Source organism: Populus alba, chromosome 8, assembly GCF_005239225.2.
Source record: "Populus alba chromosome 8, ASM523922v2, whole genome shotgun sequence".
Lineage (NCBI taxonomy): Eukaryota > Viridiplantae > Streptophyta > Magnoliopsida > Malpighiales > Salicaceae > Populus > Populus alba.
Genome location: NC_133291.1, coordinates 3,959,638 through 3,987,630, shown reverse-complemented (window position 1 = coordinate 3,987,630; position 27,993 = coordinate 3,959,638). Strand labels below are relative to the sequence as shown.

At 35.6% G+C, this 27,993-nt stretch overlaps 4 protein-coding genes across 5 annotated transcripts; 3 read left to right on the top strand and 1 right to left on the bottom strand.

Moving 5' to 3' along the window:
* The first annotated feature begins 1,437 nt into the window (after positions 1 to 1,437).
* On the top strand, positions 1,438 to 4,727 carry LOC118052315 (LIM domain-containing protein WLIM2b). Its single transcript, XM_035063251.1, has 6 exons — positions 1,438 to 1,709; positions 2,032 to 2,235; positions 2,689 to 2,788; positions 2,886 to 2,920; positions 3,050 to 3,139; positions 4,260 to 4,727. Exons 2-6 carry the CDS (start codon positions 2,101 to 2,103, stop codon positions 4,467 to 4,469), a joined length of 570 nt encoding a protein of 189 aa, XP_034919142.1. The 5' UTR covers positions 1,438 to 1,709; positions 2,032 to 2,100; the 3' UTR covers positions 4,470 to 4,727.
* Positions 4,728 to 5,494: 767 nt separating this feature from the next.
* LOC118052317 (uncharacterized protein At2g39910) lies at positions 5,495 to 12,098 on the top strand. Of its 2 annotated transcripts, XM_035063254.2 has the most exons (9): positions 5,495 to 5,631; positions 5,708 to 6,278; positions 6,379 to 6,465; positions 7,138 to 7,328; positions 7,866 to 8,061; positions 8,353 to 8,417; positions 8,773 to 8,874; positions 8,974 to 9,180; positions 9,555 to 12,098. In XM_035063254.2, the coding sequence occupies exons 1-8, from the start codon at positions 5,549 to 5,551 to the stop codon at positions 9,143 to 9,145; spliced, it is 1,467 nt and encodes a 488-aa protein (XP_034919145.1). In that variant the 5' UTR covers positions 5,495 to 5,548; the 3' UTR covers positions 9,146 to 9,180; positions 9,555 to 12,098. The 2 variants fall into 2 exon arrangements, with proteins under 2 accessions (XP_034919145.1, XP_034919144.1); XM_035063253.2 differs by having other exon boundaries at positions 8,974 to 12,098.
* A 769-nt stretch (positions 12,099 to 12,867) lies between these two features.
* LOC118052318 (probable sugar phosphate/phosphate translocator At3g11320) lies at positions 12,868 to 16,519 on the bottom strand. The gene is made up of 4 exons (XM_035063255.2): positions 15,649 to 16,519; positions 14,934 to 15,037; positions 14,607 to 14,835; positions 12,868 to 13,407 (listed from the first exon to the last, which is right to left on the bottom strand). Exons 1-4 carry the CDS (start codon positions 16,087 to 16,089, stop codon positions 13,261 to 13,263), a joined length of 921 nt encoding a protein of 306 aa, XP_034919146.1. The 5' UTR covers positions 16,090 to 16,519; the 3' UTR covers positions 12,868 to 13,260.
* Positions 16,520 to 19,072: 2,553 nt separating this feature from the next.
* LOC118052380 (uncharacterized) lies at positions 19,073 to 27,514 on the top strand. Its single transcript, XM_073410884.1, has 8 exons — positions 19,073 to 19,198; positions 19,528 to 19,596; positions 19,932 to 20,054; positions 22,413 to 22,595; positions 23,075 to 23,803; positions 23,928 to 24,312; positions 24,405 to 27,260; positions 27,510 to 27,514. Exons 1-8 carry the CDS (start codon positions 19,073 to 19,075, stop codon positions 27,512 to 27,514), a joined length of 4,476 nt encoding a protein of 1,491 aa, XP_073266985.1.
* The last annotated feature ends 479 nt before the right edge of the window (positions 27,515 to 27,993 follow it).

Genomic DNA, 27,993 nt, shown 5'->3' with positions numbered 1-27,993 from the left:
TTTTATCTTTATAGATTATTTTAATTTACTTTTTATAAAAAATATTCCAGTCACAGACATTTTGATATTTAACATATAATTTATTTTACAAATATCTATTTTTATTATTATAATTAATTAAGAATTAACTACATCTAAAAAATTTAGAATGTCAACTCATCTCATTCACTATTTACATGAATAATGGGGGAGGTGACTTTAATTTTTTTTTTCATCCCTTCTTTTTTTGTTTTAGTCTATTTTTTTAAAAATTTTATTTTTTAATATTTATTTTTATAAAAATTATTTTAGCTTACTTTTTACAAGGTTATCGTAACCTCAAATAAAATTTATAATATTTGATTGATTTTACGACCGTTTATTTTTTTATTATATAATTAAAGAAAAAAATGGTCTTAAAAAAAACAAAATTCCTAAACTTAGTGTTAGATGTGATTATTTTTGGTTTTGTTTTTACCTATAAAAACAACCAACCTAAAAATTTGTAAACAAAATAAAAACCGAACCGAAACTGGTTTCAATTCGGTTATTTTAAGTTAAAAACCAAAACCCAGCCTACCGGTTTCGGTTTAGTTTAGTTATTTTATATTTAAAACTGAAAATTGTATTGGTTTTTGGTGGATTTTTTTTGGACTTTCTAATGGGTTTTTCGATTAGATTCAGCTTTTTGGTTTCAATTCGATTTGATTTATTTCTTAGCTAAACCGATTCAACTTGGTTTTTTAATTTTAGGTCTGTAAAACCAAACCAAACTGATTTTTTTTTAATATTATAATTAGTTTAATCAAATTTTTTCATGGATTTTTTTTTTGTTATTATTTTTTAATTTGATCAGTTTGTTGGTTTTTTTTGCTTACCCTTACTTGGTATAGTCCATTAACCAAACAATGAATTTAATGGATTAAGTCATGAAGCTTGAGTAAATTTAATAAATTTACATCTCAATATTTTTTTTAAAAAGCCAACCTGAATCTTGTAAAATTAAATCATATTTTTTATGGAATATTTTAATTATCTCTGTATGATTTTAAATATTTTTCCCAACCATCACCCCTTTTTTTAAGTCCTTCAACAGGTAAATCTCTTGATGGAGTCCCTCGTTTAATTAAATATCAGTATATCACCAAATCTCAGCCTCCATCCATTTAATTATTGTTTGAAATTTACTTTGAATCTGGGAAATTAGGCAACACCAAATTAGATGGAGAATTGGGAAACCTTTTGTTAGGAGAACTGATCAAGGATGGGGTAATCGTTTGGGGACATATTTGTCCCTTACCATTATTTTTAACCACGCGCAGCATTATCAGGACAACTTAAAAAAAAAAAAAAAAACAGGGGTCACCGTGTAATTTCAGCCCACCAAAAAGATCAGGGAAAAAAAAAAAAAAAAAACCCCGCGTGATGGAGTTCGTTGAACCAGACAAACAAAAAGTGTTTGTGGAGCCTGTAAGTGCTTCCAGCGAAGAAGATATTTTTCATCTCTCTCTTACTCTTTCTGTCTTCTAATATTTTTTGTAACCTCTGAAATTCTCTCTCCCTCTATCATCATCATCCACTTCGTTGCATCCGCTCCGCTACAAAAAGCGCCCAATCCCCGCTCCCTTCACTTTCCTCGACCCTTTCACTTTCGTTTCAATTCTCTCCACTCACCTCCCTTGACCCTCAGATCGAAAAATCCCATCTTCTCCTATTCTAATCTCAACTTGGTACGCGCCTCCTCTTTGCATCCTTGGGAAAACGGATTTGACTGCATTTCAGTTTCTGTTTTCATGCTACTGTTCTCTATTTTCTCTTGTTAATTAACTCGCATTTATTTTTATTTAAGTCCTTGCATTCCTTCGAAATCTCAGATCGGTTACCAATCTTGAAACCTGAAGTTTACATTCATTATTATATATTCTTTGATCTATTGTGCTTCTTTTGAAAGTTTAAACTTTATTTTCCATGAGTCTTGACTGATTCTAATTAATTAATCTTTTTTATCCATTGATTTGATACATAGTGATCTGTGGGTTTGTGGACTGGCAGGTGATCCGAGACAGGTAAACAGTACACAGTCATCAGATCTAAAGGGTATAATACATATCGCTCGAAACGATGTCGTTTACTGGTACCCAACAGAAATGCAAGGCTTGTGAGAAGACTGTGTATCCCATGGAACTTCTATCAGCAGATGGGGTTGCTTACCATAAATCTTGCTTCAAGTGTTTTCACTGCAAAGGCACGTTAAAGGTGCTTATACCGTCTTAATATTTGCCGTACCCTATTTTCTTCTCTTGTTCTGTTAATCCAGTCAAGAATGTAGCTGGCAATGCTTAAATTTGCAACTGTTAGGGTTGTCGTTCACTTGTTAGACATGGCATCAAAGACAAATTTATCCAAGTGGTTCGTTTTAGCTGTTAGGTAATGGATTGTTTAACAAACTGACCTGTTAAGTATGTTTTCCTTCAATTGGAGTGTATGATACGCAGCATTTGTCAGAACTCTTTCATATAAAAACCAGTAGTATATTATAGAGTGATTTTAGGGATAATCGCTCATGATCAACGGATGATTTTATATGTATTTCCCCGGATTTTATTGGAGGGAAATACCCACACTATGTTCCCAGATTTTAATGGATGACTAGTAGATTATGTGTTTTTGGTTTGTGCTGATTAGATTGTGCAATTTATGTTTTTTCAGCTAAGCAATTATTCATCAATGGAGGGTGTATTGTACTGTAAGCCTCACTTTGACCAGCTGTTCAAGGAGACCGGTAACTTCAACAAGAACTTTCAGTCGCGTATGCTTCTCATTCTCACTGGGATCAATTTCTTTTATTTGATATCCATAAATTTTTTATTTGTTTTTAAATTTTCAATTAATTTGGTTTTCAACAGCTGCAAAGACAGCTGAGAAGTTAACTCCTGAACTGGTAAATATTCCCCGCAAAGACTGTTTGTATTTGGCATTTATTTACTTTTAGTGAATTTCATGAATTTCACTTGTGGACTGATGTGTTGCTGGTGCTGTGTCTGATCCTCTATTGATGTTCTGTTTTCAGACAAGGTCACCTAGCAAAGCTGCTGGTATGTTTTCAGGGACACAAGAGAAGTGTGCTACTTGCGGTAAAACTGCTTATCCGCTTGAGAAGGTAGGAGTCAAATGTTTTGTGATATACAGGCATACAAGGTTGATTGATAAAACTCCTATCATTAATTTTGATTGCTTGGCTCGGTTGAGTTTTTCTCTGGTCGAATGAGGCTGTCTCGTTAATACTTGTTTATGGGGCCCATATGAACAAATTAAACGTGAAGAGAAGTATTCTCACAAGAAGTTGGGGCTTATTTGACAAGTCAAAGCAGTGGGGCCACAGATTTCTGCAGTGCTTGGGAATGCGCAGTTGAAACTGCTTTTCCCAAAAATTTGAAATTTTTCCCCTTTTTTTTTGTTTAAAATTATTTATTTATTTATTTTAAATAATCTTTAAAAAATAATAAAAAAATATTATTTTGATGTATTTATGATAAAAAAGTATATTAAACTGTTACTGCTACCCTATTTCCAAACATCCTTTTATAGAGTTAGGAATGAAGAGTCATGTAACTTAATACATGACTTAAGCCTGGGCTATTTTATCCACATTAATTTGAACTTGATGAATTCAAGGAGGTTTCTTTTCAGCAGCTTTTTCTTCTTCTTCTTCTTCTTCTTCTTCTTCTTGTGGACATGGATTGAATAGCTTGTGATGACAACAGCATTGATAGAATACATCTCCAAGTGACATATCCATGTTGAAAGGCTGTGTCATCTTAACTGACTATTTTAAGTTGTTTAGCATCCAATAAATCACAACTCCTAACCCTAACCCTATCTACTAGCTTGGATAGCAGGATGCTTATAGCTTTCCCTTTCCCTTTTTTTTTTTTTTTTCCTGTTGAGAAGTGCATAGTTCTTTCTTGGTAGATGGTTTGATGGTCATGATGCTATTTCTACCAGTATTGTTATCATTACCGATTTACCTCCCAATCTAAGGTTTTAGAAACTAGGCCATTAGTATGCAATATTGGTTTAATTTAAAGTTTAGGCCTCTCAACTACCTTTCTTTGCATACTATTATTGCCAATTTGGTTTAATTTAAAGTTTCCATGAAAATAAATTGCATCTCTCTGTGCGTGGAAGTTATTTATTTTCCTTTTTAGCGAGTTCTCTCTGTCTATGCTAAAAAAATACCCAGGGATCATGGTAATGGTCTGTTCTCCCAAAAACTACAGGTAACAGTGGAGAGCCAAGCCTATCACAAGTCATGTTTCAAGTGCTCCCACGGTGGCTGTGCTATAACACCATCAAGTTATGCAGCACTTGAGGGTGTATTGTATTGCAAGCATCACTTTTCCCAACTTTTCAAGGAAAAGGGCAGCTACAACCATCTGATCAAGTCCGCATCAATGAAGCGAGCAGCTGCTCCTGTGCCAGAGGCTTAAACATCTCTTCCTTAATTTGATATCTACTCGTGTGGCTTTATCTACTGTTCAGTGTGTTTTTCTTCCAAACCCTTCGATTTCCATTGGAAGGGGTAGGCAAAACTTGGTTCTGCCTTTTTTTTTTTTTTAACTTCTCCCTTCAGCTCTCAGCGAGCATGTTTGTTGTGTTTGATTGATAGATGGGTTTCATACTCCCAAAATTGTAAAATGACTGGAGGAATTTCAATTGCAAATATTGGATGCTATTAGTGCTTCTTACTTGGGTATCTGATCTGGTTTTGTTACCACATATTACGAGGGAAAATTGTGTCATAATGCTCTGTCTGAAACGCATCGTCTTCCTCATTCTTCCTATTCTCAATCATGATTGACGCGTGGATTAAACTGAAGGGTTTCCATGGTGGTTTGTAGCAATCATAATCACGAGATTAGTAATTTGCTCGACCCAAAAAGAAAGAAAGAAAGAATTAACCACAAGGGGTATGGTGCTAACTAGTTATGTTTTTTTTTTTTTTAATTGTTTTAATATGATAATATTAAAAATAAAAACTATATTATTTTAAAATATTTTCAAATAAAAAATACATTTAAAAAATAATTATTACAATTTTTTAAAATATTTTTATATAATGTTTTTTTTTTCAAATTTAATCTAGGTTCTCATTCAAATCATTTTATTTACTTTTATGTTAAAATAAATAAATAAATAAAAAGAAGTCACATTTTGAATTCTGAAGTTATTTACATTTGGATTTTTGAAAAAAATTCATATAAGAATACCTGTACAGAGATAATATTTATAAAAATATCTGTATAAAATACTTTTTTACAGATCGTTTAAACAAATTTTTGTATTGAATGCAAAATACTGTTCATACACTTCAATGTCAAATATAAATTATTGTAAAAAACAAAAAGAAATTGTTTCGGGATGAAACTTGAAAGATGCATATCTGTTAAAAAGAAAAAGAAAAAAAGACTCTTTTCCCTGGCAAAATCTGTGTCATTCACCAAAAACGACTCCCTTTTCCCACCGTTTTAATACTGTGATAGCCTGGCTATAAAAGAAAGATTCAAATATGAAAAATAAAAGACAGAAAGCGCGACAGGAGAGGCAAAAAATGTGGAATTCACTCTCAGCTCTCCATGCCCATCTAATTCAGTAAGCTCTCCCTCTCTCTCCGTATTTGCAAACCCTAAAATATTTTCAATCTCTAATTTATTTGTTCTTAATTCAGGTTGTCAGAGACCATTTTAAACCCTCTCTCTCAAATCCCGTACACACCGCCTGAAGGGACACCAATCTCTCCAAAATCCACACTCGAATCTCTTCTCTCAATCAAAAACTCTAACCCTAACCCCAACAATAATGCCATCACCGAAACTCAACTTTTCAATTCAATCAAAGACTTCACTTTAGCATGTGCATTACTCTCCTCCTCTCAATCCTCCACCCACGAATTGCTCTCTTGGATCCCTAAGAACCTCGCAATTGAAGCTAACTCGGCTTTCAACGAGCTATCCAATGCTTATGCTGAGAGTGATCTTGGTGCCAGAAATGAGAGGAGGATTAGTGAGCTGTTGGGAGTGATGTCTGGTGGTGACGGTGATGGTGATGGTTTAGTGAATGAAGAGAAGAGATTGGTGATTGAATTGATGCCTGAGGTGTTGCCTTTATTGAAAGATGGAATCAAAGAGAGTTCAATTGATAAGAGTGCTGACGGAGATGAGATTTCTGCCGCGTCCGCTAGGGCTCCTGTTGGGTCTGCGATTGTAGCTGCTTATCAGTTTGGATGGTTTGTTACTCAGGTTTGTGTTCTTGGGTTATTTTGTTCTTTAATTGTTAGGATTTTGTTTTTTACTGCTTTAATTTTTTCTTCATTGTTCATTTTCATCTTTTTGTTGGTAGGTTGATTATCCGCATTTGGGAAAGTTGTGTAATCTCGTGATTCCATGTGCGTTGACTGCTCTTGATCACTGGTCACCGCAAGTGAAAGTATGCGATCATCTATTATTTTGTACAATTGCTTCGGTTTTGATTGCTGGTTTGCTTCAAATTGACGTACTTTTGTCTTTTCAATGTTTTTTCATGATGGTTAAGTTGTAAATTCTGTAATCCAAATTTCTTTCCTTTTATGAAATATACAGATATCCTATTTTGTGTTTACGTCGTATACTTTGTGGCTTGTTTATGAAGCAGATAATAAGCATTCTGCGCCCTTCCATTCCAGCCATTTTAGTTATAGAGTGACAAATAATGGACAACTGCTGGGTTTCATTGATGACCTTAAAAATGCTTGGAACTGCTCAATCTTTTTGTTTCTGCATCTGCTTCACTGCATGTGAGTTTTTTGGATAGTATTTCAAAAGAATGTTTAACAAAATAAACACAAGGGGTGGAGTGTTTATAGTTGAGTAGGAGAGGAAATAGATCTACTATTTCAAAGCAGTCATATTCTTCAATGTTGAACCATTGCAAACCCTTTTCCTTTCCACGTGTTAACTTACTGTGACATGCCTAAGCATTTCAATCTTTAAAATTTTGTCTTTATGTATGCTGGGATTTATGATAATGGAAAGGGATAATGTGGAGACAATATAGAATGAGTAACCTACATGTTATGGTTGATTCCTTGATGGACAGCACTCTTTTTTCCTCCTGTTTTAGGGACAAGGCATGATAAGTTTCACTCATCTTGCAAAAAACGTGAATGCTGCTGAACTTAGTCGGTATGAAGATGTGATTCTTGATGCATGCTGTCAGAATATTGCTTCTGATGATGAGACATGGTGTCATGTAGTTGAGATGTCTGTACTCCTTGTGACTTGTATACAAAGGAGCGATCCTCGCAGCCCTTGGTAGCCACCTTCTCCACTGTTATATCTTTTTTTTTTTTTTTTTCCTGGTTAAGCTATAAGCTTTCTAACTATATTTACCATCACCATTGCTTTCTATAAACTGGGTAGGCAGAAGGCTACACGATCTGAATGTTATAACTGGCAGTAGTTGATGTTGATGTCTTCTTGGGAAGGTGTAGATATGTATAAAGTTTATTAGCTATAGCACTGAGGTTCAAACCTCAGAAGAAACAGATATTGGACTTCTAAGCATTTTGGTTTTTAGTGGGGGCTGCATTTGTAGTACTATTTTTCCTGGTTTCAGGTCACTAAGCTGGCCATGTCTATTTTGCATTTTGTTTGCTTATTGTAATGTTTCTTGTTGATAAAAAATAACTAAACTGCTATGCAATAAATTATTGCATATTTTCTTTTTTCTTTTTTCTTTTTAAACATGCTTCCTCAATTCATGTAATATTTTTGTCAATCACTTGATAAACCAATGATATATACTTATTCTATTGACCAATGTTTTCCTTTGCCATACTTTATTTTCAGGTTTGAGAAGATGCTAAATGAGATGCTAGGTCACTTGGAGCGTCAACCAAGGAACAAGGATCGCCGTGTTGCATGGCTTAAATTTGTAGAACCACTTTTACATGGTATTGGACTTGTGTTGGTAGCTCATTTTAGTCGAATTTTTCCACTTTTCTTTAAGTGGCTGCATGCTGATGACGATGAAACCGTTCTGCTGGTAAGAGTGCATGCCTTTACGCATGATTATTAATTCTTTTGGGCTTGATATTGCAATTAGTGTGCAATTATATTTTATGCAGATTAATATTTGCTCTATAGATATTCCCTAAGTTGTCCTTGTTTTATAGAAATTTCTAGTGAATTACCAGCTTAGAAAAGAAATTTTCATATTATGCAGTGAAATTGTAGTCTTTTTATTATGTTGATTTTTTCTAATTCATTTTCTTAGTTCAAGTTTGTTTTGTGATTTTCATGAGTAATTCCTGGGAGAATGGATGACTTTGTGCAGGTTCTTAAACGAGTCCATACAGTTATGAGGTTGACATGGATAAGGAACACACCATACTTAGAAAGGTGAACCAAGGAATATCTTTTGAGCCGGACCGAACATTAAATGCCATAAATACACTTAAATATGTCATTACACTGGGATGGCCAAAAGTTGTTATTTAACACACTTCTAGATTTTTTTAATTAGTCTATCATTTTGGAATCTTTAGCTAGAATTGGAAGAAAAAAAAAATTCTTTTTTAACCTTCAATTGATTGAAGCAGTCTGATGGTCATGTCCTGCATTCCTCCAAGACATGAATAACTGTGATTTCCATTTCTTCTCTGGAACCAAACCGTGACTCCAAGCATATGAAATTTTCATTCGATGAGCGAGCAGTTTTTGCTTCTGATTTTATAACTCACTGTCCTGGTCTCAGATTGGTGGATGAACTTGCTTTGCTGTACAAGGAAGCAGCATTAAGAGTAGCTCGGGAACAAATCAGATCAAGTGTTCTTGAGATACTGATCTTGCTCCAGCAGTAAGGATTATTAGATTTTTATACTTAAAGAGTGTACTCTGCAATAATTATCCATTTGCTTATAGCTGCTTACATTTTATTTTTTCCTGGTATCCGAAGATGCAAGGGCCTGCAATTCAAAGCAGCTTGGGACAAGCACAGTAATGATCTGAATTTGACAAGTCTTAGTCTATCATTAAGTGGAAACACTACAAACAATGTTGGTGCACATGTAGATCAGTTTCATGGTGATTCCCTTCAAAGAAGCTCACAGCCATTGAAACCTCAATGAGCTTGTATGAATTGCAGGCTGCCTAGTCCAAAGAGGTGAGTTTAAACGTGTTGCATGAAATATGCAGCATATAATCAGTTCTTTCTCTTCCTGGTCTGATTTTGGCATAGCTGTCTGTGTTTGTCTTTTTTTATCAGTACAATCAGCAGCAATGTTTTGATGTAATATTAAAATTTTTTAAAAAAATATATGAAGAATAAATTATTTTAATATATTTTTAATAAAAAAAAACTATTAAAAATCATCTTGCATTACAATCTAAATTACCCCCTAAACCATCATCCCTTTCTAAACGATTAGGATTTTGACTTTTACTTCTCGGAGGCTCAACATAAGAGAAGCTCAATCCTTACGTGGAAACCAGTATTGCCTGCGAACCCTAAACCTGGCTGGTTTTTTGTTGACCCAGAAACTGCAGGACGTTGTCTTCTTCAACGAGAAAGGGAAACAAGAAAAGAAGCCAACGATGGGACCAGAGAATCTGCCTGATAAACTTACCGGGTTGATTATTTCTTTTATTCCTTCTCGCCTACCTGATTGAAGTGCGTTTCAGACTTGGCGCAACTTGATAACCGGTTGCACCTGATAACTGGTCTCGATCTCTCCCTCACGTTCACACCACTAACCAGTTCACTCCTACGGCATCGTTCTTTCTTTTAACTTAAGCCTGACTGGATCTTGCTGTCATCCAATTATTAGTTTCTTTGGATCATAGTTGGGAATGGATTCCACAAACTCTACGGTGTTCTCATTGATAATGGAGAAAACTACAGAGATTTATGTCTATTTCCGTGAGGGTTCAATCGAGCCAATCGTCGCGGTCCCCTATGTGCCAACATCATCTTGTTTCTTGTCTATGATTGGCTGGAAGTAGATTTGAAGATAATATAAATCCACATAGAAGAAGACATTATTGCATAGCCCATCCATATTCATTCATCGAATAATGGTAATTAAGAGTACCCCATCCTCTACCCGTCTGTCCTTGTTATACCAAGTCTGGCCATTATTGCTTTTGATGCGAGTGTTGGTGGTTCCCATGTCCACTGGGGCTTCCTTATTGAAACCAGGTCAGGGGCTCAGGGTTTAGAAAAATGAAAGAATGGTAATGTATAAAATCATATGAAAATGCATTTATCGCCAGCGAGTAACATTGTATTTTATCTATATATCTTATATTTATTGGTATAATTTATAAATGATATGGTAGATTGATTCTACATAACAGTTTTTATAGAAAAATTGACTCACAATGGCGGAGGCTTTTCTCAAAAAGGAAGAAGAATTGCGCGCAATTCTAAACATGGGACTACGAGAGAAGGCGTAGAAGCTCAATTATCTCAAAGACTTCATTAAAAAAATAAAAAATTCTTGAATGGAAAATGATTGTATTATTATGATGGAAAGAGGGACTTCTCCAAGGCCATCCTACTAATATCGGGTTTTCTGCATTTAGTGTCAAGAATCTTATGCTCTTGATAATGCTTCCATTATCGTTAAGCAGACCGAACTAATAGAATTATGATACACAGGTTGGCGGATAAAAAAAAAAACAACAAATGTCAAGCACGAGTTGCGGTCTAGGAAGAAATGTTTCTATTTACTCTTATATATTTCTTTTCTATAAAGTAGTTGTTGATAATTACTCATTTAGCCCTTTAAAATTTCTCATCCTAGTGGCTCTAGATGCTCACTATTCCAAATCCGGGCTGTTAAAATAGAAACTAGTTACAACGAAGAATTGCTTCAGTTTTGGGGGTTCGGGAACAAAAATCTCGATGCCTTCAAGGATAACTGGCAGAGTTGAAGGCACTGTATCTAAAGACGTCAGATGCTATCTTTTCTTGTACTTAGCTTCGAGACTCCAACATGAATAAAGGTTAATTCTGTTAGTCGGTTAGTTTAAGACACTTTCTTAACAAATTTACACCTCTCTCCGCGTATATATTTTTCGAAAACGCAGCACATTCCCCAAACATTCGTCTCCGAACGAGACACTTTCGTGATATATATCCCTTCATATCCAGCTCCATCAATTTGCAGTTTCCGACGAATAAGTGGATGTGATGTGACCATCGAGTAGTCTAAGGACATCGGTGGTTAAGTAAATAGTTTCAGGAGTTTATGAACAAGGTAAGATTGGCAGCAACAGGTTGCCGTGTAATAATTATTTGATTTATTTCCAACAGAAGTTAAGCCGCACTGTTTTCCAACCTTCGAAGTGGCCTTTCTTTTCCTGTAAAAAGAGTAGTACTCCGAGACAAGCTAGCTAGCAAAGGCAATGGTCCAATGATGATTGATGAGTTGAACATCAGCAAAAAAGCGACTCAAGGGTGTACGCATCAATTACAACACAAACCAAGCCCTACTTGTGCAATAAGTATTCTCCGTCTCCACTTGCAATAAGCAAACAAACAGTATTATATACGAACCAAAGAAAGAAACAAAACAAAAGAATCCCGTTGTGCCTCACTTTCTCAGCGGCCAAACAGGAAAAAACATACTCGGCTGTAATACATGGAAAAACTGAGTGATTGCCACTCGCTAGGGCTTTGAAACATGAAAGTGACAGAATCACCGTCATCATCCACCTTGAAGGTGACAAAATCATCGTTATTAGCGCATTTCAACATCTTGTCCATGTTAGCCATGTTCATGCCCATGCAGAAGTTGAGATCGCAGCGTTAATATTGCTGGATGCCATCAGATTGGAGGAGGAGGAGGGAGACGAGTGCCGCGTGGCTAAAATCCACGGCTTGGAGAGACAATCGAATGGAGGAACAGTCAAGATCGCCATCATTGACCAGGTCTTTGATTGATTCCTGAACTTTCTTCAATAAACTTCCCTGCACTAGCGTTGGTTTCAACATTATTGTTTTGATTGAGAGTGATGAGTAATTATCCTTTTTTATATATATATTTTTATATTTATTTTTTGGATATTTATAGAATATTTGAAAGGGTGTTAGCTATTACTTTTTAAAATTGTTCTAACTTGAAAATATATCAAAACAAATATTTTTTTATACTTTTAAAAAAATATTTTTAAAATTAACACATTAAAATAATTTGAAAATAAAAAAAATTAATTTCAAATAAAACAAAATAATTTTCAAAAATATTTTAAAACACAAATAAATAGTATCTTAAAAGAAAGTTTAAGAGAGAAAACAAGCAGAGAAAGATAAATCTTAAAGGGTTAGTAATAAGTGGTATTTTATTAATTATTTTTATAGTTTATTTATAAAAAAACATATAGAAAAAAGATTCAAATAGATATTTTTAGTTTCTCTATTTAGGTGTCTACAGTGGATCTAAGAGAATAATTAATACGATGACCAGTTCTCCGGGTGAACGGGTTGTACTGTAGTTGTGTTCATCTGCAAATTGTTTTTTTTCCACCAGAATTAAGGATGGCACCGGTGTCGTGTTTAGGTCTTGATGTAAAGCCATATTATTTATCCTTCTAGTAAAATATATTTTTAGCAATTTTTGAAACACAATGAAATCCTCACTCGACTCGACTCGGGGAAACTCAATCAGACATTGTTATTGTTAGCTACAGATTATTATCTCATCCGATAAAACGAGCAACCTGTATAGCCCCACCACTTGATCATTCATTCCTTTCTGAAAATGCTGAAACCCTAGGAGAATAAAACACGGCAACCCTCACCAGCACTCCTCCATTGTAGACCTCAATAACAGAGGATACAAAAGCATAAATAGTAAAGTTTTTGAGTGTTCCTTTCATTAATTGATCATTATGACAAATGTTAATGACAATCTGATGGTGTAGCGACCCGATTCTACAATCTTTTTCCTCAAAGAATATAAAAGATAAAAATGATATTTCTCCACAACCCCAAGCTGGAATAGTAGAGATTAATCAATCAATTATTTGAGTGTTCTACTTCTGCCTAATCCTGCTGTTGTTGCTAATACAAACGTAAACCAATCAATCAGGGTTTCCCGAGCACAAAAATAGAATCCAGAGATCCAAAATCCACGGCACCAACCACAGCCCAAACTTGCCTCTAGGAAGGTTGTTGCCGTCCGGCACTGGCATAAACAGAGTGTGAAAATGGCACTCCAAGCTTTTCTAGAATCACGCATCATTTGCTTCGTTTCTTGGCTTCGCTGTAGAGGATTACTCCAAAGACTGTAAGCGAGTAACCAAGCATCCCGGTAACAGACACAGGATTTCTGAATATTAAAATTGAGACCACAACAGCCACGGCCCCTTTTGCATTACCAAGAACCTGGAAGAACAAGAGCTCTTTGTTAGCTCAAAGCTCATAGCCTCTCAAAATTATGCTAAAAGGTGAGGCAGAAATGTCAGCAATTCAACAGAAGAAAACATGGGTACAAATATCAAAATTCATTGACAATATAAACCCAAAATGAGAGACAGCACCTAAACTCAACTCAGCAAAACCTTTCTTTATTATTATTAGTTTAAGGAAATCATGATATCAAACTAGTTGAAACCTTCGATGAAGTTGTGTTATACCCAAGCTTTCTGTGAGCTGATGATATTGAATCATTTTTACTGCTGTAACCTGCATCATTCTTTGTCTATCGCTCCTTGCTCAATCCTAAAGCTTCAATCTTTATTTTTAAAGGAAGATCGTTTTATCAAATCTAATCATTCTACTATACATCAACATAGTACATGCAGCAATAATAAAGATCGAAGCATGCACTCAAATGACATTTGAGGTTTATAAAGCACAGGCAGTTAGATTATACTTATTCAGCCAAGCAGATATTGATCTACCCTCCAAGATTTACAGTGAGAAGCTCCTTTCGTTGATTTCAGTCTCATGTTGAGTTTTTCTAAAATAAATATTTTTACCATTCCGTGTGCTCTTCTTGTAACGTGAACTATCTCAGCATCTCTGTTTGAATTGACAGATATTCCACTAGTACTAAAATTCAATAACTTTATTCATTATAATTAGCAATAAAAACAGAGGCAATCAAGTAATCTAATTAAATCTTCCAGTTAGTGAGCCCCTCCTAACAATCTGCAATCCTATCTACAAAGACAAATCTTGTTCCTTGGAACTGGCATTCTATCATCAAAATAAAAATACACAGAAATATAATTGAAAGGCTGAACAATTGTGTGTCAACAACTATTTCTAGAGTAAAAAAAAGGACAAAGATACTGAGCTGATAGCTTCTGGAAAGAAACTCACAGAAAAACAACCAAAAAAGAAACTCATTACATTGAATTGAACCTAACATGTATAGAAGCCAAAGATTTCGCACATTCTAAAAGCTTAAAATGCAACACCATGAACTAAACCATCTCATTTCTGTTGGCCTTTCACTAGAATAAATAATAGTTTCATCAAACTGACTAACTAAGGCATGCATGAGTATTATATGATAATTGCAAAAGGTATAAAGAAAATAATAAAAAGTTTGCAAATCTGCAAAATCAAAGATGTACCTGGAGAGTAAGAGCACTGGTGTGTTTTGTAACCAAGAAGTTGGTCAGGTTCACAAAATATGCAAGTGCTGAATTGAATAGCAAGTACCAGATGATCCTACTGTCATCTCTGGCGAGAGCCACTGTGATACCAACCACATTTTCTTCCATGACAAGTGTTACTGGGAGTAAAATTACAACAGCTATCGGAGCCATGTATAGGAGGAGGTTCATAGAATTCAGCTTCTCCCTTGAAGAGAAAAAAAAAAGAAGCAGATACAAACTTCTCAGCATACAAAGAGCCTGGCCATCACCTTCAGTTGCAAAAGTGCATACAAATATACTTACCCTTCAGAAGAAAGTAAAATCCCTTGCAGTACTGATTTGAGTGCCCTTGCAGCCGTAGCAGAAATACACATTATAAACCCAAATAGATGAAAGCTTGGTTCACCCTGTTCCATGTACGGAGACAAATCAGAGTTAAAACACTTCGCTCCAATGTAATCACTTCCATGACACAAAACACCATAGACATCAACTATTATCGAAATGGAAATAAAATCAAAGAGAAGGAATAACACTGACCACATGCCGAACATGTTTATCTATCTACTAAAGTTCAAAACCAAAATAAATAATGGGAAACTTCCTAAAAATCAAATAAAAAACTGAACTTCCAAAGAGCTGCAAGAGAAATTGCTAACACAGAAAAAAGAGTCAAACTAACATGCTACACGGAAAACAAAATACATTAGAAAAATCTGGATGCCAAAAATCCATTTTATTTCCACAACGGCAAATCCTAGATTTCTAAATTCAAACAATCTAAACTAAATTCTATAGGGCACTGAGATAATAGAAAACCAAATCCCATTCCTTCCCAGGCTAGCATAAAACACACGAAAAAAAAATTCAGCTAAAACAGCTAGAAACCAATCAAAAGGGAACCCACTTCCGAAACATAACAAAACACAAAAATGACAGTAAAAACTCAAGAATCCCGTATCAATAATGGAAACAAAACCCCCAATTGACATAAATAAGAAAAAAACAGGCAACTTACCCCACTAGCAATAACAACCCCAGTAACAACAGGAACCAGGGTAGCATAGGTAAGCCAAGCCTCTCTCTTAAGAGTCATCAAATAAGCGAAAACAGCCGTAAAAAACGGCGTAGTAGCACCAACAGCCTGATTAAAAGAGACAGGCAAGAACCTCAAGGAAATATTACCAAACACAACCGACACACAAAACACTAAACTTAAAGCCGAGATCTTCAAGAACTGTGTTTTAGACCGAATCGTCTGCATAGGTACCATCTTCATCCACGCAATTGCGACGTAACTTAACAAACTACAAGCTGTCATGTGACACATGGTCAAGAAGATCGGGTACTTGAACCCGTAATTGCTTAACAGGTATTTGTTAAGCAACAGAACTCCTATGTTTGAGCAGTACCATGATGCCACTAGACTGATCGTGAATAATCGTGATGTGCTCTTCATCGTGGGTTTTTTGGGATCGGACGGTGGGGATTTGCGGAGGGGCTGTCGGTTCCCGGTGGTCAAATCAGGTGGGGTGAGGTGTAGGGGAATGATGTGGATCTAATGGAGATTATTGGAGGGCCTTCTCCCATGGATCTGTGACATGATAATAATAATGATGATGATGATAGGAGAGGATTTATTTATTTATTTATTTATTTATTTATTCACAAAGGGAGGGATATAGAAGGATTGGGAGGTTAACGAAGGAATGTGGTTTTCCTTCGCAAATGAAGCTGAGGAAGGAGAGGGAAACGAGGTGGTGGTGGTAAACGCGTTGGGCGCTGGGGCGGGGCGTTTCGTTTTGGCTTCCGTTTATTTTCCGTTCTCTCTTTTCTCTGTGCGGTGTTATTATCTTTTGGGTTTTGTATACGGAAAAAAAGAGAGATATACGGTGCTTGGTGGTATTTTTATTTTATTATTTTGTGTGCATTATAAGGAAAGGTGATGCTTTGACTTTTCATGTAATTAAGAGGGTTGAATTTCTTTAACCCTCCCTACCTTTGCTTGAGAGTTTTTTTTGACCTTTTTCCCTTATCAGATTCATTGTTCTTATTTTCATTTTCAATGTGAAATATCATTAATTCAGCCCACATATTAAGTCATAATTTATATTCAGTTGAATATTAAGAATACAAAAATTATTGTGTTCTTGAAAAATTACTCTTTTCGAACCTTTCAAGTCAAGGAGACAATAGCTAGTAAAAATTATGGGGTAGGAAAATAGTGTCCTCTACAATTTGATTTCTCAATTCAATTGACGAGTGAATCCTTTTCATTTAAAACAATCTCACTTTTTAATTTGAAAAAACAGTTTGTTTCCTTCAAATTACTTTCTATGATTATTTTTTTAACAAGATTTTATATATAAAAATATATTATTATCATCGATAAAGCTTTACTTTTTCATAAATTGACTCAATTTAATCAGATTAACCAGGAAATAATTATCTTTCAGATATCAAGATTTCAAAAAAAAAAAAAAACTTTATTGTGAAGTATAAAATAGGTACGTGAACGAGTATAGATGGTGGGGTTCCCTTTTCTTTCTTCAAACTCGTACAACACCAAGATTAATTAAAAGGCGATTAAGAAATTCTTTAATTAAATAAATGCTCATTTAATAAAGCAAACGAAATGGTTTAACACCTGAAAAGTTCGTCATCGAAAATCAATAAGCAACCAAGAACTAGAGGCAGGTTGGAGGGGGAAGCACCGGTCGGACCTTCGGTTTGTAAGCATTTGAAAAAATAGAAGGAGCGTGCACTCAGATTAGGAGATTATTATTGGAGTAAAAATACGAAAAACGGTACCGTTTATGAAGACTGGACGGAGAGGTCGTCAAGTCGTCGTGGCTGCAAATGTCGGTCCAAATGGCAGGCTTGTTATTTTTTCTTTATTAAAGAACTCTAAAACGCGTGGGGAAAGTACTGTAGCTTTCCCCACGGTTTTCCCTGCCAAGGCATAAATTGTAGCTGTAGAGGTTTGAAAAAACGTTAGATCATAATACCAGTGTCTTAAATGCATTGAAAAATTAGACTGTCATTTTTCCCTCCTGTAACTGGGTCTTCTGAATTATCTGACATCTGATCACCTTTAGAATAATTAACTTACGTCTTCAGGTTTCATTTGGACAATGTCAAATCAGCCGGTGTTTTTTTAATGGTGCATTCAATGCTTGCAGGCTTTATTTAGAATAAAGTCAAGCTGTCTGATCTTCTTTGATGGTGCATTAAATGGATGTAGCGTTGGCATCATTATACACATATTCTTGCCTCCGTTTTCATTATTTCCTGTTCAGTTTTCATTGGCATTTCTATTCTGGTTAGTCTGCTTTCTAATTGTTTAATTGCATGGGATGATGCTCTTTTGAAATAGTGTTTCTAGCGAGCCAGTTCTCTCAGCTCCCGCCTCTCTTATAATATTTGAAGGTATGTTTTCCTGCAACTTTTGTTTGTTCCCTGCAACTTTTGTTTGTTCAGTATGCGGGTGGCCATGATTTGTTATGCTTTCCTTTGCAGTTCGTTGTTCCCTTTATCATATCGTCTTTCAGGAGAGTTTGGGCTTCAAGGTTAGAATATTTTCCTCTTAGTTGTTTTTAAGATTGTGTTGTGGAAAGTTACTATACTCATCTTGCTGTCTGCATATTGTGCATGGCCTGTGCTCTGTCATATTATGAAAAGGAGTGTTTTTTTTTCATTGGCCATCAAGTGTCTTTACGTTTGTGTCTCATTTTGCAGTCGTTGCCATGTTGCTCAAAAGAGTGGCTTCTCTCTTTTCTCTTTTCTTTCTGCTTTGTGTGATTCTGCATACTATCTTCGTTTCATCAAGTTCTAACGCATATGATTTGATATTCTGCACCACATTCTGGGTTCTGTGTGTTTCTTTGTCTGACAGCTGTGCATGATAATTAGTTTTACAAAAAATAGCATCGCGGCCAATTGTATTTCTACATACCAAATCTTATGCTTTTGCCAAGCTTTGTGAACTTCTTTGTTGTTTTTTTATAAAGTTTGCAGAGATGTTTTTTCATTGCATGCCACAGTATAAGATGGCATATCGTCTTTATAATTATATATGTTTGTGTAATGAATAAGGTAGCTGTTATGGTATACAAATATTGCTTAGAAAATATTGGTCGTTGGGCGCTGGAACTAGACCATTACAGTATGTTGGTCATTTCGTTTTTTGTTTTTAAGTACGTAAGACCCAATGAAGATGCAAGCAATGCATCTCAGGCTCTCGCTTTCAGAGAAGATGTGCGAGGAGTTTAATTACGAAGCTATGCTGATATCTATCTAAGTGCTCATGTTCAAAGGAAAGCGCGGACCTGGGACCTGTACTTTGTAAAGGATGGAATGGAGCCAAGGGAAGAAAATGAACAAGAAGGGCGCTTCAAGGTCACTCTAGGGAGGGTTTTTTTAAGTAGCGATTGACGGATAAGATGAATCCTTACCAGCTGAGCGACTACAAACGCACTGACAAGAAGAAGTCCAGGACGTTCAACGAAAGACCAGCTGCGGGATCATTTGACGAAAATGAGGGCCTGGCTCACAATACTCACTTGCAAGTGCAAGGCCGCCATCATTTCATATTTGCTATCTCTCAGTGATCTTGCACAAAACTTATCCTGTCTTACAAAAATCATATAAATATATAAAATCTGAATAAAGGGAAACACAAGCTGAGAAGAAGTCTGTGTCTTTCATAATCCAGAAGAACAATACTGTCATCAGGGCCAAGTAACCTCCAAGCACAACACCAGTGCTAAATATCTCTTTAAGTTTCCAGTGCAGTGGGAGGATACCCTATAATAGCATGCTGCCCGCACCTGTAGGAAGAGGAACGAGAGTGGAAGAGTAGGAATCCGTAAACTGATGCTTGAAATATTGTTGTTAGAGAGGTGCTGATCATGTGAGCTGCATGCCATTTGATGGTGGACATGTGGAGGACAATGACAAAGAAGCCGTAGAGAGAAGGGAATAGGCGGAGAGAAAGGGTGAGGAATATGCAACTTCAATCACTGGACAAGGTTTGTGATTCTTGATGACTCATTTGAGAAAACTGATGATTTGCTGTGATGAGAAGCTGGACTTCCAGGATTGAGAAACAACTTCTTCTTTTTTTTAGATTGTGGCTGATTTGTTGAAAGGAAAATGGGATGACAAGTATATATATGCGAGGGCTGGAAACTGCTGCAACAAGAAAGTGACCGAAGAATGCCAACTTGCCTGGAAAATCAGCATTTTTGCCCACAGAAAGCACGATGTGGATTGCTGGCTTTTTAACATTTTTCTTGGTAGGCACTAGGCACTAGCGATCCATCTTGCGAGATTGATGCCAGTGGTAGACTATTGCCACAAGAAAGTGACCGAAGAATGCCAACTTGCAGAGGAAAATCAGCATTTTTGCCCACAGAAAGCACGGCATGGATTGCTGGCTTTTTAACATTTTTCTTGGTTGGGGCTACGCACTAGCGATCCATCTTGCTTTTATGATAGAAAAGGCTCGAAAGGAAATTGGAGTCTGCCTTTTAAAAGAGCTTAATTAATTCTTTTTAGGTGGTAGCTTGAATATTAATTTGGTGTTCCTAGAAAGTGGATAGATAGCACGCCATCTAACGTGGAAAAAATAAAAGATTGAGGACTGGGGTTTGGCGGTCTTGATGTTGTAAATGGTAAACGGTGTTGGGTGGGATATGTGTACCTGAAAATATCACGGGGCAATGGTTAATGAGAACATGCACATGGGGATCTTGCCTTGAATGAAGCAAAAGCTTCGATATATAATGGATGACTCCGTGTTTCATGGACCCCTCACCAAGCTTGGATGAATCGGGCATATTAAACAAACAGGTATTACTTTTGAGGTCTTAAAGTAATGGATGAATTGAGCTTTGATTGAAGCTTGGATTATATTATATTATATTCATTAAGACCTTTTGTTTTTTTAAGGTGCAGGAACGTGTTTTGATGAATTGACAAATTAATAATGATAATTATGTATTAAAATATCACAAACAGGTATTAAAAAAGCTTAATTAATTCTTTTTAGGTGGTAGCTTGAATATTAATTTGGTGTTCCTAGAAAGTGGATAGATATCACGCCATCTAACGTGGAAAAAATATGATAAGACAAGTGTATTTTTTCCGATCTCATTTTTTATAAATCTTTGGGCTGAACAATCCTTTGTGACAAATCAAGCCATGAAAGCTGTATATGAATTAACTTTGTGGCGCAGCGTGTACACGATAAACAGGATAACATAATTTATTGATACCGTATGAAATTAAACTTTGTCTCTGGTGAGGTTGTAAGGTTGTGTATGATGGTTTTTTAAGAGTATTTGAGAATATATTAAAAATATTAATTTAATATTTTTTTCAAGTAAAAAACAAATATTGTAAAAAGTAAATTCGTCCACGTAAACAAACACCCACGAAGTCTGTAATTTTTTTTAGTGTTTGATATAAAAATAATAAATATAAAAGGACTTAAACCTTTTTAAATCAGATGGACACTCGAGAAACATATTGTTTTTGTTTTTATTTTTGTTTTTGTTTGGAGAGATTGATCAAAAGCTAATTTAAAAAATATTTTTACTTTTGGATCAAAATGCATGCCCTATCAACTATATAATATGCTTATTTTTCCATAAATGTTATTCATTTTTTGTCCCGCTATGCATCTCAGATCACTCTGATATAATATCGTTTTACATCTGATATGAAAAGAGAAATTCAAGGTGTTCGTTGGTTTGTACAAATAGACACTTTTTCTTCATGGCTGCTATACATATGTTGATGGTGTGGGTGACATTTCATGAAATAACATAGGATTTTATACTTTTATGATGAGGTTAGATTAATTTTTATTATTCGTTTGGGGCACGAGCTTGCAACAGATTTCACATGCCTAATGTTCATATGTAGAAAGCAGGTCACGGGTCCTTAGTGTTTTTAGCAATGTTTGCATGAGTCAAGCTATGGGTTATAGGACAATTTCGAAAATTAAATTTTAAAAAAAACATTGCAGGACACATGACAGTCTCATTAAACAAATTACAAAGATTGTTCTTGCTTTTTTTCCTTTTTTTTCTTTGGTGTTTTTTTTAAGCGCTTGCTGTGATTGTGATCTTAATTTCTTTTACCTAAACATGCTGCCTCATCTTTTATTTTTATTTTTGTTTATTTTTTCATGCCTCATTCTCTAGGTCTTATCCCGCGTGTCTTTTCGTTTTTATTCTTGCACATATTCATCAAAATTTAACTTTGTCTTTCAGATCTTTTAAAGCAGCCACTTTTATTTATCGTTGGTGTTTTCTCAGGTTTGTTTTGTGCCTTTCTGTTATTTACTTTATGCATTTCTATTTCCTTGCATGCGTAATCATAGTTATGGTATTTATGTGTTTAGCAACATATAATGTCTTTTTTTTAATTGCTTGATCTTTTATTGTTATATCTTCATCCTCTCCTGAACCGAGTTTTGTTTTTAGCTAAGCATGCCCTGTCATCATGTCTCATGATATATCAAAGATTTTAGTCTAATTAATTCCTTCACCTTACAAGCGAATTAATCTTTGGCCAGCACTTAATTTCATTATGTTTTGTTTTTGAATTACTTATTATCCCTATGTTTGCATGGTTTCTTTAGAAACCACATGTCATTAAGATTTTCTCTATCCTTGTGTTTTCCTTCACTTGGCCATAATCATGTACTAATCATGGTTTTTTTTGTGTTTTCCTTTCATTTAACTTCGCTTTTAATTTCCATGGTTTCTTTAGAGCAACAACATGACAAGTCCTGACGGACATGTTCAACCGGATGGATATATGCCATCTTCTCAATCCTCACAATTTGTTTTGAATGACTATGAAACCCCCGTTCATAGAATCTTGCTATCCGATAACCCAAGCTCTTCAAATACACCATCTGCTCCACAACATACTCAAGGAGTTGGCACTTTGGTCTGTTCACGCCAGCACATAGATATACAAACCACCTTCTCCTTATCAAGCAACATAGTGCAAACTGGAACTAATCAAATTAGTGCTGCAAGCCAATCCAATCCTCCACAATCTACCGCCCTTGCTTCATTTCACTGTAGTGATGTAGTTTCAAGTCATGAATCTGAAGGATTCTCTGAGCAAACCGTTAATCATCAATCTACTATAAGTCAAGCATCATACCAGAAAAAAAAAAGACGTATGTAATCCAATCATGTACCTTTTGTAGCCATTTTTCCTTTATTTGTAATTACCTCTTTCATATCATTCCTTCAAGTATCTTACCTTTATTTTTTACAGGTTATTTAATTGAATACATTGATTTTGGCGATAAAACATACAAGTGTAAGCATTGCAACGCTTTTTTTTGGTTGCAAGAACGATTGGCCCGTTCATCTAAAACAAACCCATGCTTTACACTTTGTTGTAATAATGGAAAGGTGGTGCTTCCTGCTCCACAAGAAACACCTAGCTATCTTGATAACCTTCTTAACCCAAACAATGGTTCATCATCCAAAAAATTTCGGCGTGAAATTCGTGCTTATAACTCAATGTTCGCTTTCACATCCATGGGGGCTGTGGTAGATAATTCTGTTAATTCTCGACCTGGATCTTATGTTTTTAAGGTCAATGCATACTGCCACCATGTTATGGGTTCTCTTCTTCCCATGGATAATAAAGGCCCCAAGTTTGCGCAGCTTTATATTTTCGATACAGATAATGAGGTTTCTAACCGGCTGCAACCATTCTGCAATGAAAATTTTCAATCAAGCTTGGATAGTGACATTGTTGTTGGTCTAATCAATATGCTGGATTCATCTAATCAATTGGTTCGTTTGTTCCGTCATGCTCGACAAAGACTTGGGGATGTCGAGGTTCCAGAACTCAAACTTCGGTTAATTGGTAAAAGAGATGATGACTCAAGGCAATACGACGATCCTTCTTTAAATGACATTGGTGGTTTGGTTGTTGGGGACATTGGTCATTGTCGATCTGATCGAGACATAATTATTGAAAGTTTATCTGGAACACTTCAGAGGATCTCAAAGCTTCATCCAAAATTTATGTCCCTTCATTACCCACTTCTTTTTCCATATGGTGAGGATGGTTTCCACACTGATATTCCATTAGCTCATCAAGAGCAGCAACCACCTAAAAAAAGACAAAAGGTTTCAATGAGAGCCTATTATGCTTATCTCATTCATGAAAGAGAAAAAACAAGAAAGCACTCTCATAAAAGGCGGACGATTGTACCAACAATTTTTGGTTGATGCATTTGTTAATGTTGAAGAGGAACGTTTAGATTTTATACGTGCAAACCAAGAAAATCTTAGAAGTGAGCATTACAAAGGAATACATGATGCTATTGCCAGAGGTGATACTGATGGATCAACTACAGGGAAAATTATACTTCCATCGTCTTTAACAGGAAGCCCTCGGTATATGGTTAATAATTACCAAGATGCTATGGCTATATGTAGATGTTATGGGAATCCTGATCTTTTTATCACATTTACCTGCAATGTTAATTGGCCTGAAATTCGCCGAGAAATTAAAAAAACAAAGGGCTATCAACCTGAGGACAAACCTGACATCATAGCAAGGGTATTTCATTCCAAATTAATTGATATGATGTCATTCATCAAGTCCGGAAAACCTTTTGGGCGGACAATTGCTGGTATTTCTTTTTTATTTCTTAAATTTCAAGTTTCTATTTTTATCCTTCTACAAACATCTATTTTGACTTCTTTACTTGCATTCTCTTTTTAGATGTTTGCGCTGTGGAGTTTCAAAAAAGAGGTTTGCCGCATACTCATTTGTTAGTTTGGCTAGCTCCAGAATTCAAATTCCGTTCGCCTGAGGATGTTGACTCTATTATTTCAGCTGAAATACCTGACAAGCATCAAGATCCTATTTGCTTTGAGATAGTTTCGAAATTTATGATGCATGGTCCATGTGGTGCTGCAAATCCAAAGGCTCAATGTATGGAAAAGAATAAATGTTCCAAACAATTTCCAAAAAAAAACAAAGATGCAACCATCTTTGGTGAGAATGGCTTTGTTTACTATAAACGACGCATGCAGCCTATGGGTCACATTGTTAAAAATGGCATTTCCCTGTCAAATTGTCATGTTGTCCCATACAACAAAGAACTTTTGCTTCGATACAATGCACACATTAATGTTGAAATTTGTTGTCAATCTCTGCTTATCAAGTATCTTTTTAAGTATGTTAGCAAAGGAGCTGATCGATGCAGAATGGTTATGAAAAAAGATACTGATGATGAAATACAAGCTTATTTGAACTGTAGATTCATTTGTCCATATGAAGCAGTATGGCGTTTATTCCAATTCCCAATCCATTCAAGGAGCCCAGCTGTTGAAAGACTTCAAGTCCATCTGCCATTACAACACCATGTGTTTTTTTCAGGTAATCAATCCTTATCGTCAGTTCTTGGGAGACCTGGCATTAATAAGACAATGCTCACAGAGTGGTTTGAGCGCAACAGGGTTGATGTCGATGCACGAGATCTATTTTACTCACAGTTTCCAAACAAGTATGTTTGGGATGCTAGGCAAAAAGAATGGATTGTTAGATCACGTGGATTTTGCCTTGGTCGCATTGTGTATGTCCATCCTGCAGCTGGAGAGTTGTATTTTCTCAGAATGTTACTTAATCATGTTAAAGGAGCAAAGAGCTTCGAAGACTTGCGGCAAATCTCTGGTACAATATTTCCAACTTTTCAACTTGCATGCAAGGCTTTGGGACTCTTAGGAGATGATAAAGAATGGTCAGATGCATTTGGTGAAGCTATTCCAACAGCTTCTTCTCCGCAGCTAAGGCAACTTTTTATTAATATTATTATGTTTTGCGAGGTTGCTGATCCAAATAGTCTTTTCGATCAATTTTGGCACTCTATGCATGATGACATTGAATATCATCTGAGATCTTCTTTCTCAATGTTGAACGTTCGTTTGTCTGATGACGAACTTAAGAACTATGTGTTGTATGAGCTTGAACAACTTTTTAATGCTTCCGGGACATCGTTGGAAGATCATAAACTTCCAATGCCGAATGGTCGATTGATGGATGAAGTCAGGAACAAACTTTTAAGGGAAGAGCTTAGCTATGATCTTGCTGAGCTTAGAAATAACCATTCATTGGCTATGCCACTTCTTAATCCATGTCAAAGAAACATCTATGATTCTGTTATTACATCTATACTACAAAAGAAACAAGCGCTCATATTTGTTCATGGTCATGGTGGAACAGGAAAGACTTTTTTATGGCATACAATTATTAATCGAGTTAGATCTGAAGGTTCAATTGTTCTTGCTGTTGCCTCATCTGGAATAGCTTCTCTTCTATTACCTGGAGGGCGAACAGCCCATTCTAGATTTAAAATTCCATTAGAAGTTAATGAGAGTTCAACATGCGAGATTAAACACAACACTCACCTTTCACGACTACTGGAGATGACATCACTCATTGTTTGGGATGAGGCTCCAATGAATAATAGATTCTGTTTTGAAGCTTTGGACAAGTCTCTACGAGATGTTCTTAGACTTAACAATCCATTTGGTGGCAAGTCTGTCTTATTAGGTGGGGATTTCCGACAAATTCTTCCTGTTATACCTGGAGGAACAAAAGAAGAAATAATTAACGCTTCTTTTACTAGCTCATTGCTATGGTCTGCATTCACATTCCTCACTTTGAATCAAAATATGCGACTATCAGCTGAAGGTTTAAGCCCAGACCAAAAGGATGAACTTAGACAGTTTGCAGAGTGGATCCTTTTAATTGGTGATGGACAAATATGTGATTTGGCTGTTTCGGATGATCATGATGCGGCATTTATCAAAATCCCATGTGAGCTTCAGGTTGAAGTAATTGATTCTCCAATTGCAGCTATTGTCTCTGCCATATATCCTGACATTGAAAGGGCTCATCTTGACCCATTCTACTTTAAAGACAGAGCAATTGTTACACCGAAGAACCTAACTGTTTCTGAGATTAATAATTTTATCCTTGATATTATACCTGGTCATAAATACAACTTTCTTAGTTGTGATTCTATCCAAACAACTTCTGGTGATATTGACAACATTGATTTATTGTATCCAATTGAATTTATCAACCAGCTTGACTTTAATGGTGTGCCCCAACACAGTATTTCTTTGAAAATTGGCACACCGATTATGTTGCTTCGGAACCTTAGTCCCTCTGCTGGTTTATGCAATGGAACAAGGCTTATTGTTACACAGCTTGCCGAGCGAATTATTGAAGCCCAAATTATTACCGGTTCTAACATTGGAGATCGAGTTTTTATTCCACGAATTGTCTTTCCAGTTAATGATAAAAAATGCCCCTTCACAATCAAACGAAGACAATTTCCTATTAGGCCTTGCTATGCTATGACTATTAATAAAAGCCAAGGACAATCACTTAAGATTGTTGGTGTCTTCTTGAAAGAACAAGTTTTCAGTCATGGTCAATTATATGTTGCTTTATCAAGAGTTACATCAAAGAATGGACTTAAAATCATTTCCCTCGATCATGAAGGAAAACCATCATGTTATGCCAAAAACATTGTTTACAAGGATATCATTCAATTATTACCAAAAGGTAATCTTTGTATTCGTTGTTGTATCTTTTGTGTGTTAAAATTCCCTATTCATAACCTTGAACATCTATGAGTCTTCTTTCAACATAAAAAAAAAAAATATACGCTTTTATGATGACACTTTTCTGCCATATTAGCTTTATATTTTCAGATTTGGGTTCCATTTAGATCTACTACTATGTTTATATTTTAATCTCATGTTTAATTATTCACTTATTTGTTCAATTTTTCCTTGCTTTTTTTAAATGCAGAGTGATGGCTATTCATTTACACAGCATTAAAAAATATGTTTTCTACCCTTTGATCCGAGCTCGAGTATGTCGTGTTTGGATTCCAAAACAAAATGGACAAGCAACAAACTTCAATTGCCTATTTGTTGATCGTGAGGTATGCAACATATCTACTAATATGATCTTTATTATTGTTTTCTTCAAATTCTTGCCTCTGCTTGCATGCTTTTTTTGGTCCACTTTTTTAATTTCCCACGCAATTATGCAATGTCACCAATTATTTGCCTTTTTTTAATGAACAAGGGTGGTGCAATACAAGGATCAGCCAAATCTAGAGATGCTGCACATTTTTCTTCAATCATTATTGAAGGTGGATATTATGAAGTCAAAAATTTCTACACATTTGAAAATCGCTACATGAATGCTGTTGTTGGCCATGAAGCTGTTGTTGATCTTAAGTCTGACACCAAAGTCACTCGCCTCAATTCTCCCCCACTTTCAATTC

What these genes read in the sequence shown, in the direction of transcription:
- LOC118052315 (XM_035063251.1), top strand. Translation starts at nt 2,101, where the DNA reads ATGTCGTTTACTGGTACCCAACAGAAATGCAAGGCTTGTGAGAAGACT. An exon ending in ACTGCAAAGGCACGTTAAAG is followed by an intron (nt 2,236 to 2,688) that starts GTGCTTATACCG and finishes ATGTTTTTTCAG; the next exon opens with CTAAGCAATTATTCATCAAT. An exon ending in CTGCTTATCCGCTTGAGAAG is followed by an intron (nt 3,140 to 4,259) that starts GTAGGAGTCAAA and finishes CAAAAACTACAG; the next exon opens with GTAACAGTGGAGAGCCAAGC.
- LOC118052317 (XM_035063254.2), top strand. Translation starts at nt 5,549, where the DNA reads ATGAAAAATAAAAGACAGAAAGCGCGACAGGAGAGGCAAAAAATGTGG. An exon ending in CTCCATGCCCATCTAATTCA is followed by an intron (nt 5,632 to 5,707) that starts GTAAGCTCTCCC and finishes TTCTTAATTCAG; the next exon opens with GTTGTCAGAGACCATTTTAA. An exon ending in ACGATGAAACCGTTCTGCTG is followed by an intron (nt 8,062 to 8,352) that starts GTAAGAGTGCAT and finishes GACTTTGTGCAG; the next exon opens with GTTCTTAAACGAGTCCATAC.
- LOC118052318 (XM_035063255.2), bottom strand. Translation starts at nt 16,089, where the DNA reads ATGAAGAGCACATCACGATTATTCACGATCAGTCTAGTGGCATCATGG. An exon ending in ATTTTACTTTCTTCTGAAGG is followed by an intron (nt 14,836 to 14,933) that starts GTAAGTATATTT and finishes TTTCTCTTCAAG; the next exon opens with GGAGAAGCTGAATTCTATGA. An exon ending in CCAGTGCTCTTACTCTCCAG is followed by an intron (nt 13,408 to 14,606) that starts GTACATCTTTGA and finishes TTGTTCTTCCAG; the next exon opens with GTTCTTGGTAATGCAAAAGG.
- LOC118052380 (XM_073410884.1), top strand. Translation starts at nt 19,073, where the DNA reads ATGAATCCTTACCAGCTGAGCGACTACAAACGCACTGACAAGAAGAAG. An exon ending in AGGACAATGACAAAGAAGCC is followed by an intron (nt 19,597 to 19,931) that starts GTAGAGAGAAGG and finishes TTTTCTTGGTAG; the next exon opens with GCACTAGGCACTAGCGATCC. An exon ending in CACCTAAAAAAAGACAAAAG is followed by an intron (nt 23,804 to 23,927) that starts GTTTCAATGAGA and finishes AATGTTGAAGAG; the next exon opens with GAACGTTTAGATTTTATACG.